The sequence below is a fragment of the Corvus cornix genome, chromosome 1, assembly GCF_000738735.6.
Source record: "Corvus cornix cornix isolate S_Up_H32 chromosome 1, ASM73873v5, whole genome shotgun sequence".
NCBI classification, from domain to species: Eukaryota; Metazoa; Chordata; class Aves; order Passeriformes; family Corvidae; genus Corvus; species Corvus cornix.
In genome coordinates this window covers 15,181,436-15,199,088 of record NC_046332.1, presented here as the reverse complement: position 1 = coordinate 15,199,088, position 17,653 = coordinate 15,181,436, and the positions used below count along the sequence as shown (strand labels likewise).

The following is a 17,653-nucleotide window of genomic DNA, read 5'->3' as shown; positions in this document are numbered from 1 at the left end:
TTTGCTGGCTTATGGACTTTATTCGTTACCAGGGTTTTTTTCATACTTGAAATTTTTCTTTTGGCAGCAGTTTCTAACCTGTTTCAAGAAAATTATTTTGTCCACTCTGCTGAGTTTCTCCTGGTTTATAAAATGGGGTGAGGGAGGGAGAAGAAATCCTGATGTCTTTATACGTATTTGCTGTGTGTAACATGTTCATCTAAACCCTGTTTCTGTGTCTTCCTCTGAGGCTAAATAGATGGCTGCATTCCGATGGAAATTAGAACAGATGCTTCTTTATTAGTCCATCTAAATTTTTCCCATACTAAAGTAGAAATTCTGCTTTTCTTCTCCCTCCCCTCCCTCTCTCTGCCTCTAAATTTTACATCAGTCCCTACCACAGCTGCTAGCACTCCTGATGCTGTTGACAAATATTTGGAGACACCTGGAGATGAGAATGAACATGCACATTTCCAGAAAGCTAAGGAGAGGCTTGAAGCTAAGCATCGTGAAAGAATGTCTCAGGTAAGGGGAGATTTCTTTATTCCTAAATGTGTGAGTTTGTCTGTCAAGTGATAAGTGATCCTTCATCTTCTTCTTTCCCAAGGCTTCATCCAGGTGCCCTGCCAATTTGCAATGCGTAAACACACCATTTACTGCCTTTCTGACTCTTATCTAAGAATTCAGCTGACTGACACACATTTGCGGTTGTGTCACCACTGCAATCATAAGTCGATACTAGACTAGACTAGTTACTAGAAGGGTTAAAAGAAAAGAAAAAACTAAAAGATGTCTCTCATCTTTGTGAAAGAATGTTTGTTTTGTAAGATTGTGTTTCAAAGTCAAGAACTTGGCCGCTGTTATCCTTCCCTTGGGGCAGCTGAGGGGGAAATGGTTTGTGTTGAGGTTTTCTGTGTGTGCCCTGGGGTAATGTGAAATCACATCTGTTCATCTAATGGTCTTGAGCCTCAAGGTAACATGATAGGCATCTAAAGTCAAGAGGTAAAAATGGTGCTTTTGAACTGAAAATCCAAACTGAATCAACTCTTTTCTTTCCCTTCAACCAAACAGATTCATGTAGCCTGAAACTGTACACTGGTTTTAATCCAGGGAGAGATGAGTTACCCACTCTCTGAGAAGCAGGGTTTATAATGGTAATTCCAATAAAAAATGGTCAGAGTTTCTGCCTTAGTAACAGCAAAGAAAAAATATAAGAGGTTTAAAGGAAAGTCCGTGATGCATATTTTTTGAGAATGAAACAACGACAAAAAATGAATGTAGTATAATTCAGATGCACTTCATATACCCATGTAGCTAATTTACTGTATTTTTTTCATTATCCCCTGATGGGATTTCAGTGTGTCTGTCTCTTACTGATACATTAGCCTTTAGCTCTGTGCTAAAATGTTATTCCAAAAATGAAAATAAAATTGTGAATGAATATGAAATTAAGCTCTTAGTGTAAGTCCCTGTCTATTGGCACTGTAGCTGTGCCTGGCACTTTTCTAATAAATTGGGCAGGGCATCTTACCTGAAGCACTCATCTGACTGGTGCAAGCCACATACTGAGAATGTGACATGTCATAGATAGAGGAAGATAGGTGCTCCTCATCTGCCTGGGAAGTGTTGAAGCACAAATAAGCTGTCTCCTTTCTAAACAGAGAAAATAGAGCCAATTTAATGGGCAGGGAGTCTGGAGAATAAAAAAGGCACACAGCCTGCCTAGCAGAGGAGAAACCCTGCCTTGGCTAGGCGTGTGGAGTGTTAGTGGATAATACAGTCACCACCCCAACAGTCCTTCCTCTTGAAATAACCTTTTTGTAAAAAATGCTGTTGAGGTGGATTTCCTGAAAGGAAAGGACAGTCAAAGCAGATTTCCTTGGCATAGTCTTCAGATTCTTGCTGTGGTTCCATGTTTGTCTCCAAAATCCCGGTATGTAAAGGTCAAGCTGAGTAATTAAGGGCAGTATTGGGGTGAACTGTGTATTTTCTGTTTTAACATGAGCATTTGGAGGGCCCTCACAACTGAAGGCTGTGGTTCAGAGATTTGACTGAAGCTGGAGCTGGTGCCCTCATTAGCACATTCCTAGCCATCCTTCCTATCAGCACTAATGAGAGAACAGGGGGTGAGGTAGGTCAGCTGCCCATCTCCTGCAATGTCAGTCCTCCGACACTGCAGTCAATCAAGTCAAAAACCAGCTGTAGCCAGTTCAGCAAATTAAGTCGGCCCTGGTAAACAGCAGCATGATAGGTACATTAAAAAAAAAATTAATCATTAAGTTGCCTAAGCTGCTTATGAAATCGCATCTTAAAGGACATACATCTTGAAGTACTCAGACCCCCTGCAGAGCTTTCAAGATCAGAGTTTACTTGTAGAAGGCAAAGCTAATTTTTAGAAACTTAAGTTATGATTTTTACAGTATTGAAATAGCCTCTCCATGTTAACTTGTCAAATGTTTAAAAGATAGTAGATACTATGGGCAAGTAGAAAAGGCAGCTAGTTCACCATTCTGTGTTTTCTCACATGAACATCTATGTCCAACACCACTGATTTCCTTTTCTGGCAGTTGATTTTAAAATTGCTTTTTACATTTTCTTTAAAATCAGGTATGTTTTTAATATAAACTTAAATATATATGTAGCTGAAAATGAATCTGAAACTATTACTTGTTAAGTTAAAAACAATGCTGAATAAATTAGCTTAGCAAGCCTTTGCTGTCAATGCTTTTCTCGGTAAAATAAAAGGTAACAAGTGAGAGTCACTAGCCAAGTCTTCCAGCTGCACCAAACATTTTTTTTATTCAAAGTCCAGTTCTTTCAAAGCTGAAAAATGGAGGCTTATAAAGAGCAGAAATGCCCATTTTTCTTCTATTAGAAAAAGGAAAAATGATCAAGTAATTCTTTAATCTTGATAAATGTCATACTCTGAAATAGATTGGTTTGTTCGCAAAACACATATTTATTTAAAGGCTAATTTTAATTAAAAGGCTAGTTTTAAAATAGTATTTGATTTGGTGCACACCTTACTTTGCAATAGCCAATTAACTAGTAAAAAATCAGATGCATTCTAGTTGACATGCAAAATGTAATCATCTGAGGAGTAAGGAAGTTTATCACTAAAAAAATTATACTGAAGTGAAATATTTAAAAACATGTCATCAGGGAAAATGTAAATATTCTGCATATCCTCTTTCTGAGATTTCCCTTCATTTACCATGAAATTCTAACAACTCTTGTTTCTTTTTCTCTTGTATAAAGATGTTCACATGAGCAGAGACCAAGATTCTGTCAGTGGTTATGTCACATCATAGTTCACAGCTCATGAAAGACTTTTACTAGGGAAGTCTGTCTCTGTAATGACCTGTTGCACCTCTGGTTCAGACTCTTTTAGTCCCTTGTGCTCTAAAGTGTCCATCCCTTTATACTACAGATCATGAAAGTTTTCCTGCACCACACCTGAAGCAACAGAGCTTATAAAGTTGCCTAGGAAGTACTGTAAGGAGAATTACGTTAACACAAAATGTTAAGCTTTTCCCAAGAATCGTTAATACAGCCAAAGCAGGAAAACTGCATTCCCATGGAAACAGGGGTAGCCATTCAGTGATGCATGCGTAACCTCTAAATGTTTGTTGTTCTCCAAAAGATAACAGGGAGAGGTTATGCTAACTGATTGCAAGGTGCCTTGGTTCTTGGTTCTTGTTTTGGTACAATTCTCCTTTTTCTCTTCCTATTTTCAGTTTGTTAACACCTGTACAGCTCCCTTACATAATTAGTTGCTGCTAAATAGCCTGATGAACCAGATACTGAACCTTACTCAAGGGAGCAGTATATTTATACATTTCTCTCCTCAGACATCTTGTGACATCCTTATGTCTGAAATTTGCTCTTCCTCTGGCTGCCTACAATATTTTTGGAATTGTAGCATGTAGAATACTTATGATAGGAACTTAATGATACCTTGTGTCCTAGAATAGTTTTGCTTCTTGGAAGTTTATTTCCAAAGCAAACACCTGAAAATACTGCAGTTCTCAATCAGCTTGAACAGGCCTGAACAGGTGTTCCATTCAAGATTTTTTTTTTTTTTTTTTTTTTTTTAATCATTCCATGCCACTCGTTCCAACATCCTGGATATGTCTTCAGCTGATTTTTAGTTCCAGTGATGCTATAGAATCACAGAATGGTTTGAGTTGGAAGGGACCTTAAAGATAGTTTAGTTCCATCTCCCTGCCATGGGCAGGGGCACCTTCCACTACATCAGATTGCTCAAAATCCCATCCAGGCTGGCCTTGAACATTTCCAGGGATGAGACATCCGCAACTTCTCTGGGCAGCCTGTGCCAGGGCCTCACCACCCTCACAGTAAAGAATTTCTTCCGAATATTTAATCTAAACCTACTCTCTTTCAGTTTAGAACCATTCCTCCTTATCACTACATGCCCTTGTGAAAAGTCCCACTTCTGCCTTCTTGAAGGCCCCCCTTACACAATGGAGGACTGCTATAAGGTGTCCTTGAAGTCTTCTCATCTCCAGACTGAAGAACCCCAAATCTCCCACCCTGGCCTCACAGAGGAGGTGCTCCAATCCTTTATCATCCTCACAGTCCTCCTCTACACCCACTCAAGTAGGTTGATGTGCTTCTTGTGTTGGGCCCCAGAGCTGGATGCAGCACTGCAGGTGGCATATCACCAGAGCAGAGCAACAGAATCCCTTCCTCAACCTGCTGTCCATGGTCCTTTGGATGCAGGATACACGGAGCTTCCTGAGCTCTGAGCACACATGGCCAGCTCATGTTTGGTTTTTCATCCACCAGGACACTCAGGTCCTTTTCCCAGGGCATCTCTCAGTCCATTCATTGCCCAGCTGACACATGGCCCTGTTGAACATGAGGTTTTCCCAGGCCTGCCTCTCAAGCCTGTCCAGGTTCCTCTGAATGACATCCCTTCCCTCTAGAGTATCAGTCACATCACTGAGCTTGGTGTCACCTAGCTGAGATTGCTATCAGTCCTACTGTCCATGTCCTCAACAAAGATGTTAAATAATACTGGTTGATGTATTCCCTAGATTCTACCATGTCTACTACTGTGTGTGGGAAGCCTGTTTCCTTCCTTAAAACTGTCCGGTTAATAGGATTACGCCCCTCAGTTGTAGTCAGGACTCTTTGGAGAGGTTTAATAATGTTATTACCAGAAAAAGGGTCAAGACTTAAGTGTGGAACAAAAGCCATTGTCAAAGATAGGCACCTTTTTGGCATGACTGTGACCTCACTAAGGTCAGACAAGTACCTCTGCTGGCCTGATTGTGCTAACCCAAATGTCTGCCATAAATTCTTCTCTTGCAGATATGCTTTTGTGCCCCAGTGTAAAAAAATGGGAGTGAATTCTGCTGCTTTCAATACATAATGAAATTTTTGTACTTAGCATCTCTTAATAATGAATGACATTTTCCATACTGTCTCTTTCCCTCTTGCTGTCCCCTACAGCCCAATTTCAAAAGGCATCTGCCAGGCACTAAGGCCTGAGTTTTGAAGAAGTTTGAATTTGAAATGGCTTGCTGTTTATATCTCATTCAGAAGCTGTTTTCCCTGTACAAAACCTCCAATCCTTGAAGACCCATTGTTAACGATCTGGTTTAAACTCTGAAAAGCAAAGAAAGCTAAGTCTCTGTGCATAAACCAGAAAGAACGTAGAAGGTTCTAAATATTCCCAGAATAGAGATTAAAACCAAATGAGGTTAGATGTTGATGCCAAAAAATTGATGTATTTTATTTTATAGTAAAAGAGGCAAAGAAAAGGAAAGAGAAAAAGAAAGAAAGAAGGAGAAAGAAAGAAAAGAAAGAAAGAGAGAAAAAGAAAGAAAGAGAAAAAGAAAGAAATGAAAGAAAGAAAGAAAAAAAAAAAAGGAAGAGGAAGCAAGGAAGAAGTGTGCGGGGGGGGGGTGGGGGGACAGGGAGTGGTGACAGGGGTTAGGTGGAAGTATATCCCCCATCCGAGGGCCGCAACGACATCTCGTTGCTCCCCTCCATCTGGTCTGCTGGTGGTCGCCACTGTGGCCACTGTGCCCATGCTGCCACACGCCACCACATGCTGCCACACATCACAGAGTACAGAATCCTGTGGATTAATACACACTTTGGGCCAGGTGGGAACGCCCATGTGTCTCCCCTTGCAGGGACTAGCTTGACACACTGCCTTGCAACACTGAGGGTCTGCTGCATCATCTCTGGTGCAGGGTCTGGGGACCCTTTTGAGGGGGGCCCCTTTGATGGGCCATGTCACCCCCTTCTGCTGTGGATAAGCTTCCACTCCCCCTCCGGTGAGGACCCCTCAGCTGGGCTCTTCTGCACAGCGGAGGATGGGCAGTCACTGGGCCTCTGACCACAGGTTTTTCCAAGATACCCAAAGCTTCTCCTCCCTCCACCCTTTGGTGTGAGGGTCTGTTCCAGCCTGGCAGCTGATAGCCCTGGGGCTGTGGTCTCCACCTTGGAGGTGTTAAGCTTGTGCTTTGTGAATGTCCCCAGCCCTGAGTTGTTACTTTATCTTATCTTCATCAGCAAGCAGTGTAAGGCCTCAGTCAGGGTAGGGTAGTCTTCTCTGCAGCTTTTGTAATACAGTTTTTAAAATCCTTTAAGAAAATGTTTAAGTCATAAATTACAATATTTCAGTCTCTGATACCCATGAATCTCTTATGTTTTTCATAGGTCTGTGCTGTCAACAGAGGAGAATAGGTTTACAAGTGCAGAGGCCAAGTTCAGCCTTTTTCTGCACATGCGTAACTGGGGAATTTTTTCTCCTTGCTTTTTGGGGACCTCTGTAGTGCTGTAGCATATTTCTCACTCACGATTCCCTGAAGTGATCTTTGGTGGGAGCAGGAGTTCCCTGTGGGTGGTAGCATGGCCCATGGATAGCTGTATCTTCAGTTGGTTAGCACATACACACAGATGCTCTCAACCATTGAAGTCTTCTCAGTTACAAGAATCGTCACTGAGGGCACAGCAGTCTTACATTGTTTCTGCAAACAGCCGTGTAATTCTGGGGTTTTTTTCAAAACCTTTCAGTATTGTGGCACCAGAGCTGAACTCCGAGGCCACTAATTTACATCCCTCCCAACTAGCTGTATAGTATGTCAGTTTATCATCCTGCCTTCCAAGCCTTAAAAGACTTAATGAAATAAGATGGACAGAGACAGATGTAGTCTAGCCAAAGGTCCCCTCATCACATTACCCACAGTACTTATTTTTGTTGTGTGGATTAGCAAAGGGTTAGTTTGGGGGATAAAGATGGCAAAGGAACTCTTGTTCTGAAGATCCATAACTGCTCTTTCAGAATCAGAAAATTAGGCAGATGTCAGAGATGTGGTTTTAAGGTGGAAAGGGAGAAGGGGGAGAAGAAAATCATGAAGTTGTCAACCTTGGCCAATGTTCAGTCTTGAGCACATCATTGTAGTTTATGACTAGGGTTAATGCCATAATTTCTGGGCCTTCTGTAAGTTCATATTCTGTTGCAATCCACTCTAATCACAGAGGAGCAAAGAGAGCTCTCTGTGAATAAAGCAGAAAGAACCATGAATATTCGTTCCAATATTGGTTCGAATATTCCCCAAAATGAGATAAAACCCAAAAGAGGTTAGATGTTGATACCAAAAAATTGATATATTTTATTTAAAAGAGGGAAAGACAAAGAGAAAAGAAAAGAAAGAAATAGAAAAAAAAGAGGGGGGAGGGTCAGGGACAGTGACAGAGATGAAGTCGAAGCATATCACCCCCTCCATGGGTCCCAAGGATGTCTCCTTGCTCTCCTCCATCTGGTCTTCTTGGTGGTGAGAGTCCCGCGCTGAAAAGTATAGAATCCAATGGATTAATCACGTTTGGGCAGGTGGGAACACACATGTACCTCCCTGAGGGGGACCAGTTGGACACTGTCCCTTGTAAGACTATGGATCTGTTACATCATGTAGTATCATGTGCAGTGCTCTGGTGCAGGGTCTGGGGACCTCTTTGGGGGTGTGTTACGAACTAGTTTAACAAAGAAGACCAAAGGAAACTAAGCCTCTGTGAATAAAATGGATGGGACCCAGAAAGTTTTGAATTATATCCAAAAAACATGATTAAAACCAAACGAGGTTAGATGTTGGTGCCAAAAAATTTGATATATTTAATTTAATAGTAAAAGAGGCAAAGAGAAAGAAAGAGAAAAGAGAGAAAGAAAGAAATAGAAAAAGAGTTGTGTGGTGGGGGTGGGTAGACAGGGAGAGAGTGGCAGGGGTCCCAGCATCATCTCGGTGTTCCCCTCTATCTGGTCGTCTTGGTGGTGAGACTCCCCCGCCACCCACTGCCACCACACCAGGAAGTATAGAATCTCGTGGATTAATATACATTTGGGCCAGGTGGGAATGCCCAGGTGCCTCTGCTGGATATTTTTTTTTAAAGGCACAGGCTCAACCAGGTACCCTGAGGCACCATCAGCACTTTCCAGTCTGTTCATCAAAGAGCCTGATTAGCAATGTCTGGTGTGGTGTGTGGAAAAACTGGGAAGCCTGAGGCAGGAGGTGAGTGCTGGAGGCTCAACGTGCAAACGTGAGTCACAGCAGGTCTTACTTCTCCTGCCTTTGTTATTGGTCTTGGTAAAATTTCAGTTGTCCATGTGGACTCTGAGCTTTTTTAAAAATTGCCTTGACTATTTCTATTAAATGGTGTGAAAGTGTGCATTTTATTGAGAAGGGAAGGAAAGGAAATGCACACTGTGAGTAATTGCTTATAGGTTTCTTATTGTGCTAGTGCTGCACATAAATAGTGACTTATTTGTGTGCACTTCATTCTGTGGGAGCAATTGTTCCTATATAAAATGTGTTACCTGAGGAGATTGCTGTCTAGGTGTGAAATGACTGAAGGCCCTAGGTGAGACCACAGGAAGGTTTCAGATCTCATGGACAACAAGTTAAGAGTAACCTACTCCCTGACTATTGAAATACTGCTCTGTGTTACAGGGGGAGGAGGCTTCTCCCATTGCTGAAAGAAATTACACTGAAAGATCTCCTATGTTATTTTTCTGACAGTGTTGTACTTGAGATATATATTCAGTTCTTGGAGTGTTTCTACAGCCCCTGTTTCTGAACAAATAGTTGGACTAGCATGAATTATGTGTAATTTTTGATCTGCCCTACTCAGGCCAGAGATGCAATCTGAATAAATTAAAAGGTTTTATGGTGCCAGAAAAGGTGGCATGATCCAATTGGAATGAGTTGAAATTCACTCGTTTTGTCCAAGGATAGGAAGAATTGGTTTTCTTTCTGTCTGAGATGAAAAAGGGTTGGTGTGTTCACCCATGGAGATCTCCACTTCCCTTGCTTGAGGGCTGGTTAACAGCTGTGTTCCTTCACAGTGAAGTTATGAGAGCTTGGCAGTGTTTGGACACACAAGTACTGTCTTTGTTTAATTTAATAACAGGATCCTACCTTCATTAAATGTTGTAACTGCCTTTTTTTCTAGAGATAAAAGGAGAGTAATGTAAAAATATGACTCTTGGAGCTGTAGTGCTTGGCTGCAGCTAAGCCCTGGGACAAGAGAGGAAAATAGGAAAGTCACACTCGTTGTTTTGTTCATTAGGTCATGAGAGAGTGGGAAGAGGCAGAACGCCAAGCAAAGAACTTGCCAAAGGCTGACAAGAAAGCTGTTATCCAGGTAAAGGAAAATGCAACCTTACCGGCTGGGGCCCCAGTTAAGATGCATAGGGAGCTGGGTGTGATGTAATTTTATAGTCTACTTTATGGAGATTTAATGTTATTCTCTGCTCTTTTTTTCTCTTGCTGTGTTTGTTTCCTGCTGTTAGTGGCTGCTGGGTGTCTCTGTACTTTGCAGCCAATCCCTGGAACAGCAGTGCAGGACATTGCTCCTGACTGCATGGAGAGGTAGAATTCCACTTGAATTTAGATTTACCTTCAGTGAGAACTGAAAACTAAGTTGCCACAGGCTCCTATCAAAATTTAGGCCATGATAAACTAATACAAACTGCAGGATCTAAGCTCAAAGCAGAGATGGAAAATGTGATCTAAGGAGGGAATCGCCATCAGTTTTGTCTGAAAGAAGCCCTTAGCCAAAAATTATTTTATCCAAAATGTATTATAATTCAAAAATTCTGACAAGCCAGACACTCCTTGAATCCCACTGTCAGGTATTATTCAACACTGCTGGAATGTTTTCAATGCACAACTATAAAAAGGAAACATTCAGAACTAGATTGGTTTGCACATTAGGTCCCACAGCTTTACTCTCTGTGCATTTTATTCAGACAATCTTTTCCTTTACTGGAATAAGTTTGGGCTCAATTTTTCTTCCTGGCAGCCAGTTTACAAGAAATTATAGTTACTCCGTTCAGGCTGGACATTTTTTTCTCCCTGTGTAGATTTGCTCATGAAGTTGTGTTGATGGCTCTCAATGGCAGGGGTGTACACTTGCCAAACTTCACCCTCCCCCAGGCACAATTTCTGTGGTGCTGAACCTCTGTCTCGGGGCAAACGAAGGCGGTTGTGCTAGACATGTCAGGAACATTTTTATTAGATTAATAAAATCCTGAATACAGGGCACTGCAGTTCACACTGAAATCAGTAAAAGGTGTGTGCAGTGCAGAATTTCTGGGAGCCAAACTACATTAACAATGGGGAAGGATTTTGGTGCTTTGCAGACAGAGGTGTTCACATATGCTGGTCTATGCTGATGTCTTCTCTGTTTCTGTTGTGATTGGTGTTTTTTTCAGCATTTCCAGGAGAAAGTGGAATCACTGGAACAAGAAGCAGCAAATGAAAGACAGCAGCTTGTGGAGACTCACATGGCACGAGTGGAAGCCATGCTGAATGACCGTCGACGCATTGCTCTGGAGAACTACATCACAGCCCTGCAGACTGTCCCACCCAGAGTGAGTGCGATACCACAAACTTTGCCAGCTGTGTCAAAATCATTGCAGTTGTCCTGGAGGAAATACAGATGTGCCCATGTGCAGTCCAGCTTTGGAGCTGGGAGCGTGCTCAGTGTGCGAGAGCTGCGACAGCAGTCAGACAGTTTGCACAAGCTCCCCATGTGCGTACCTGTCGATGGATAGATACATACATAAAGATACTTAAGCAAATCACATGGAAGTTATTTGGTTGTCAAAAATTGTAGCTGTTGACAGATCCTGCATGAGGAGGATGAAGTGTCCCTTCAAGTGATGCACATTAGGGTACTTCATCATGACAACATGGAGCTTAAAGATAGGATAGTTATGATTTTTTGTTTTGTTTGTTGAACTGTTGAAGTGTTTGGTGAAGGATCTTGTGAGGATTGTTGAATAGCATGAAGTTAGCACTCTAGAAATTCGAAATTGTCTGCTTTGGATGTGATGGCTATTGGTGGGTGTAAACTTGTACATTCAGATTGCAGATGGAATGGAATTTAATGACTCTATATCTCTGACACCTGTTTTCAATACCACAATAGCTGGTCAGTGACCTCCAGAGGAAGAGAATTTGCAAAAAGACTGGGGGAAAACAGTACATTGTTTTATATATCTCTGGCGTCTTAAACACTTCCTAGATGGAAAAAACATTGTTACACTGCTGCGTCTTTTAGGTTATTTGACCTCACTGGGAGTTATACCAACATGGCTAACATGATTAAATTACATATTTTCAGTAAATTTCCTTCTGAGGAGAAACCTGCATATTTGGTAACCATGGAAAAGTGATCATCATCTTAGTTCTTTATCATCATCATCATTATTGAACTTTTTTCTCCATCCTGTGGTGCGAAACTCTCTTGCTTTTACTGTGTATGCCAAGTAAAAGTTAAAATCCTTTACTTAGATAAAAGTGTCATGGGGTAACTTCAGGATAGTTATGTGAAGAGTTTCTGTATATTTTGCAATATAGTAATTCGTGGAAAATGAAGTTAGTCTGTGTTAAATTGGTAGAGGATGTTATTTGGCCTGAGTGTAACTTGCATGTTATAACCTCTGACCACAGTGAGGGTAGTGAGAGGCTTGAACTCATTAGGAGACAGGTTAGCAAGTTATAGGTTGGGATGCAGCTTCTTTTAGGAAACTGGAGTCTGTGGCTCAGAACTGAGGTGAGGTGAGTACATGGACTGGCTGCAGGTCATGTTTGCTGTCTTGCGGTGTGCGTTTGGGTAGTTCACCAAAGATAGGGTTTCACATTTGGCTTTGGAGCCAAGCTTTCCTGCTTTGAAGTTGAGCCTTGTACAAATGTAATCCTGTCTGAAAAGTACCCCAGTAAAATGATTTGCTTTTGAGCTGCGTGTATATCAGGCTGGCAGCTTGGTTCTGCAGGTACCTGCGGTTGTGGAAGGGTATGAGGAGGACCACACACAACAGCAGAAAGGTCTCTATAGCTGCCAAAATGTGGAATGCAGAAGGTACAAAGTGAACTTCAGCTGCAGAACTCTAAGGGGCAAAAATGTTAACAGTGACTTTGGGACCAGAAAAACTTGCATTTTGTGCTTGTGTTGCTTATAGTCAGCTCCCAGGACATTTAAATTACTGATACATTTCCTGTGTCAGGGGGAGAGCACCAGACCTGAAAGGTGACATGAGTCCAGTAAAAGTAAGTTTTGAAGGTACTGCTTAAAAGACTGAAGTGCATCCTCTGTTGAGTATATATCCTATATATGTCCTACAATAGCCAATAATTCTGAAAGGAGCAGGCAGCAAGCATGGAGGTAACATCAGCTGAAGGTGCTACCAGACAGGGACTCATCTCAAAATAACAGGGGTGAACAGTTTAAAAAATAATGTCTTTAAACAAGTCCTTGGTCAGTCTTGTAGATGGTCTTGTCCTTGCCTTAGCATTTTTTGGTTGTATGCTCTATAGCTGATGACAGTTGAGGTGTTGAACTGTTGGTCAAGTGTGTGCCAAAGCACTTGAAAACACTGACCTTGAATTCAGCAGGAGGATTTGTCTGATTGTATTAAGAAAGAGGGTGAAACCTGGGGAGTGATTGATGATAGCTGAACAACCTAATGAGTTAATCCTGTCCACTAACTGCTTCACAGTATGTGGAGCCGGAAATCTAAATACACTGTGAATCCAAACTTTGGGTGTCTAGCCAAAGAGAAAATGGGATTAATGGAAAATTCAGCTCTCGTACCCTAGCTGTATTTTGCTCTGGCAGTTCCCTAGTAAAGTAAAAGTGCGTTTGATGCAGTTGTGTTATCTTTGGGAGAGTAATTCATAACCTTCCTGATAACTTTTAAAGTATTATTAGAAAAGGTGTGGGAGTGGTGGGGTTCTGGAGTTCTCAAACTATTTTTAAGAACCCCCTTCACAGTCTGCTTCAAGTCAAATGGTTTGCTATTAGTATGTTTACGGCAAAAATAGATTCTAAATATTTTAAGTGATGGAGTCTCTTTCTCTAAAGTTGTGAGGAAGAATTTGGATTTAAATTTTAAAAAATGAATTAGACTTTTTAATTGAAGTGCTGCATGCAGTTAGGAGGGTTAAAAAAGTCTGGGACTCCTTTGTGAATAGCTTCTGTATCGGATCAAAAACTGTAACTGCAGGTTTTTTTCATGTGTTACACAGATGATTGCCTAGGGCCAGTGTCAGAGGTGTGTGCCTGTGAGTACCACTCAGGGCAGCAAGGGAGAGAGGGAGCACAGAGAGATGAAATTGCATAGTTTCAGGGTCTACAAGAAAATAAATTCAAGCAAAACCAAATATTTGTACTCTTGTTCTGTTCTCAGAAGCACTGTCATGCAGGCTGCCCAGAAACTCAAAATTTGATCCTCATTCTTGATTCCTGATGCAGCTTAGCTCTGCTGGTGTAGTTCACTGCCTTTGGGGTGCAGCTGTTCAGTATCCAGTGTCAAAATACTGTATTGTTTCATCCTGCTTGATGGGCTTACTACAGGGGAGGAGGATTAGTAGCAGCTGGAAGCAATATGCCTCTAGTTTTTAAAACAGTTGGAAGTTTTCCCCTTCATTTTGTATGTTAAATAGGGGAATTCAAATCCGTCATTCTCTGTGAGCAGATTAATTCTGTAATGTGCTTGTATTCCCTCTTTCAAGAGCATGTCAAATTTTTGTGGATTATGTCTCCCTTTTTAATCTTTGTTGGTAAGAGAGGCGCATTATCCATGGGAAGCTGGTGATGGGTGACAAAGACAAGCAGAAAAAAAATTGATGAAATAAAGTGTTTCAGGAGAGGGAAACATACAGGAAAACTTTGAAAGGTAATTAATTAACCTCTTTACTTTGTGCATAGATTAAAGTTAGCATGTAATCCTTAAAATCAGTTTAAAATGCTTCTCTTCTAATTCAGCACTATTTTACTGAAATGTAAATTCTTGCTGAGAAGAGCAGGATCATTAAGATCAACCCTAGCATGTACATTAATCCATCTGGCTTTTTTTCCCATGTTTTCTTCAGAATTTACTCTGTTACCTTTTATGCTTAGGAGTGTAGTGTCTGTTCACAGAGAGAGCACAGCACGGGTTGAAACTAGTCAGGTTTGGCTATTTGGACAGGGAAGAGGAATCTGCAGGGGGGTCCATGCTCAATGCCTCAGTGTTTGGGAAGCTTAAAGCATTTCCTGAGCCTAAGCAGGTTGCTGTGGAAATATGCAGTTGGAAGCAAGCCAAAATGTTGCTGCTGAATTGGTGATAAAATCCTCCTCTGCAGCAGGAAACAACAGTCCAGCTCTAATACTCCACCCTTAAACTCTGCTCCTCCAAACCCATAAACTTCCAGCTGTGGAATTCTTCACATATAGTTAATTTTGAAGGCTTTTTGTGAAATAGTATGGATTTCAGCTCTGTTTTTATACAAAGTCAGATTTCAAGAAATGTGATCACCTAATTCCATTTTCCAGTGCCTTCTGAAGCTCTTGTGTGAATAAATCCAGAGTGTCTTGTTTTAAACCCTGGCAGGTTCATTATATCTAGAATTAAGAGTTTTAAAATAGTGAGCAGAACCAAAATTTGTCTTAATTTGTCGAAGTTCAGTAAGTTGAAATACTTAAAAACAAATAATGAGATTGAGTCAAATAGTTTTCATTTTATTTGGCCCCTGGAGGTGTCCTTGAGAGGGGAGGCAAATGTAAGTCTTGGGCACCATTATAGCCATGTGATTTTGATGTGTGAGATAACACGTTTTGTTACAAATTAGCAGAAATTATGAAGGCATCTTTAACTCCACAGGACAGGTATCTGTATGGGGATTTATTTGTCTTGCCCGTGAGTAAGTGTTGCATTCATCCTGTCCAACTTTTCTTGAATGTTTCTAAAATGAGCTACTTCTCCTTGATGAAACATGACCTGCAAGTTAATAATGAAGCAAGTGAAATATGTACTGAATATGGTACACAAGGTATTCAGAACAGTGAATGAAAAGAAGCAATTGTTGCACATTCCAAGAGTAGTAATTGGAAGGGACTGATGATTGATTTTTCTCTAAAGGCAAGATTAGATAGCACAACACAGCATTGTGAAAGTTTCCTCTCTGATTTAGAGTGAATTTTGATCAAAATGACAAGCCAGCTCAGAATTTCCCATGAAGTTCCATGGCACAAAGCCAGGAAGTTGTATTTTCAACACACAGACGTGCTTTATTACGGTTTTTATGTGGTTTCTCTGTAGTAAGTATTTTGGATTTCCACAAAGAGATTTTTTTTTTCATGAGGATAGATTTTAGCCATGCAAACTACACTTGATATTTCCGTTTTCCAAGCCCAGTGAAACTGCACTGTTTCATCACTCCCTTAAAATCTGAAGTAGCAGATTAGGATCAGTATAGAGATCATGGTGGGGGGACATCTGCATGTTTATATGTATTTATGTGTGTGTGTTTATATATAACTTGCTAGAAACTGGATTGTGGGCATTTTAGATCTCATATGCAAGACCACAGAAAGAATCATCTTCTAAATAAGAGACAAGGCATATTCTCTACAGCTGTAGGTAGAACATTAGTTCTTAATGGCACATTGTCACCCTAGGTAGCCTATGTAGCCCACATACATTGTCTGTGAACCTGTCTACTTTGTACCAAATGTATTGAATGCATGCAAGTCCCCATGTACTCAGGAAAGCTATATAAAATAGTACTTTGACAACATTCTCCAGAATAAACAGGATTTTAAACTAATAGCTATAAAATACCTGAAGACATGAGCACATCTGTTGGACGGTCACAGTAGCTTGTAAGGAGTACAGTCAATCTGTACTCAGTTGTAGATAAAAACAGTTTTTTGAATCTGCGGGAAGGGGGAGCTTTGGAATGAGTTTGATGGGAGCAAACGATGTTAGAGTATGTGCTTAAAATAGCTGGTAGGTTCACATCTTATTAGGTGTGTCTTTTTTGCTGCGTTTGCCTGAACAGTGAGTGTGTGCCATGGGACTGTGGATTTAAGCTTCTTACCAGCCAGTCCAGAGTTTTGGAGTACACAGTAGCCATATTATTCCTAACTAATGAGCATAGTTAATGAAATAAAATGTATTCAGAATTTGGTGCTGGATCCTGTTGCCTAGGAAGTCACTAGCCATTCTTGTCACTGCCTAAATGACAGTCACCAATGTCATCAGTAGTATCCTGGTTGCCTTCAGAGGAAGACCAGAACAAAAAAAAAAAAAGGAAACAAGCCAACAAAACAGGTACAGATCACTGAAAATAGTGGAATTATTTCATGAGGCTTAGGTAGCCACTGGTGGCTGATCCAAGTTATTCTGTGAGATGTTTTTTACTAAGACAGTTACAGACATAAACATGCACAGTTTTCCCTGGCAAAACACATAGCAGAATTTCAAGTGTTAGACCCAGAATTTTTTAAAGAACTTTGGTGGTTGGTACATTATTTAAGAAGAGCAAGAGGTGCCAAGCTGGCCCAAAGATGTGTCAGCCACTTGTTTTTCTGTCATAGACATGTCAGAGCTGAGGCCTTGGAAACTTAATTTAGCTGATAATAGAACCACTTTGATTTATAATTTAGTCTGAAGATTCCTGCCTAGGGTCGAAGTAATAGACAGCTGTGGATATAATGGCATCAGACACAAGGTCTGGGTGCATCTCCTCAGCCTGTGGTGCCTTTCCCTATCTCTGTGCTTGACCTAGACCATTTCTTGTGGCCCCTCTAGTCTACCATCACAGGAGTTCATATCACTACTTCGTCTATTAGATTTGGGTGTGAATCCTGCTGAAAGTGTTACCAAAAATCAGGAAAAATAAAAACTCCTTAACACTAGCGTAGCATTAAGAAGCAAGCATTCTTTATTCAGCCAGATGCATGAGGGGATATCTCCTCCTAAATTGTGCATGCTGAGTACTGTTTAGATACTATATTTTACATACATATTCATAGGTTTTCCTAGAAGAAACATATATGTGATAGTGATTTCCTCGAAATGTCGTAACTGGGCTTGTTGCTTTCCAGTTCTTCTTCCTACGGAATAAGCATTTTGCAATTCCGTAGGCCAGTGGTTTTTGAAGAATGAGCATTGTATTAACCCACCAGTTGCAAACAATTTTTAATCTGGCAACGGAAGTACTTCTGCAAAAAGTGGCTGTATGTGTGGGGCTTTTAAGTAGAATCAGTTCACTCAATAATGACATTTAAAAGAAAATGGGTATGAAGTACAATGCAGAGGGTGGGACTTGAGGTGAACTGCTTTTGCTGATGCAGAAATTTGTCAAAACTC

General features: G+C 40.9%; 1 protein-coding gene across 1 annotated transcript in view; it reads left to right on the top strand.

Annotated features, from left to right (window-relative positions):
* Nucleotides 1-17,653, top strand: part of LOC104686955 (amyloid beta precursor protein) — a 172,991-nt gene that overhangs the window by 103,858 nt on the left and 51,480 nt on the right. Inside the window, exons 7-9 of the mRNA XM_039550395.1 lie at nucleotides 371-504; nucleotides 9,580-9,654; nucleotides 10,727-10,885. Coding sequence (XP_039406329.1) covers nucleotides 371-504; nucleotides 9,580-9,654; nucleotides 10,727-10,885 — 368 coding nt within the window. The remainder of the gene's footprint in view (nucleotides 1-370; nucleotides 505-9,579; nucleotides 9,655-10,726; nucleotides 10,886-17,653) is intronic.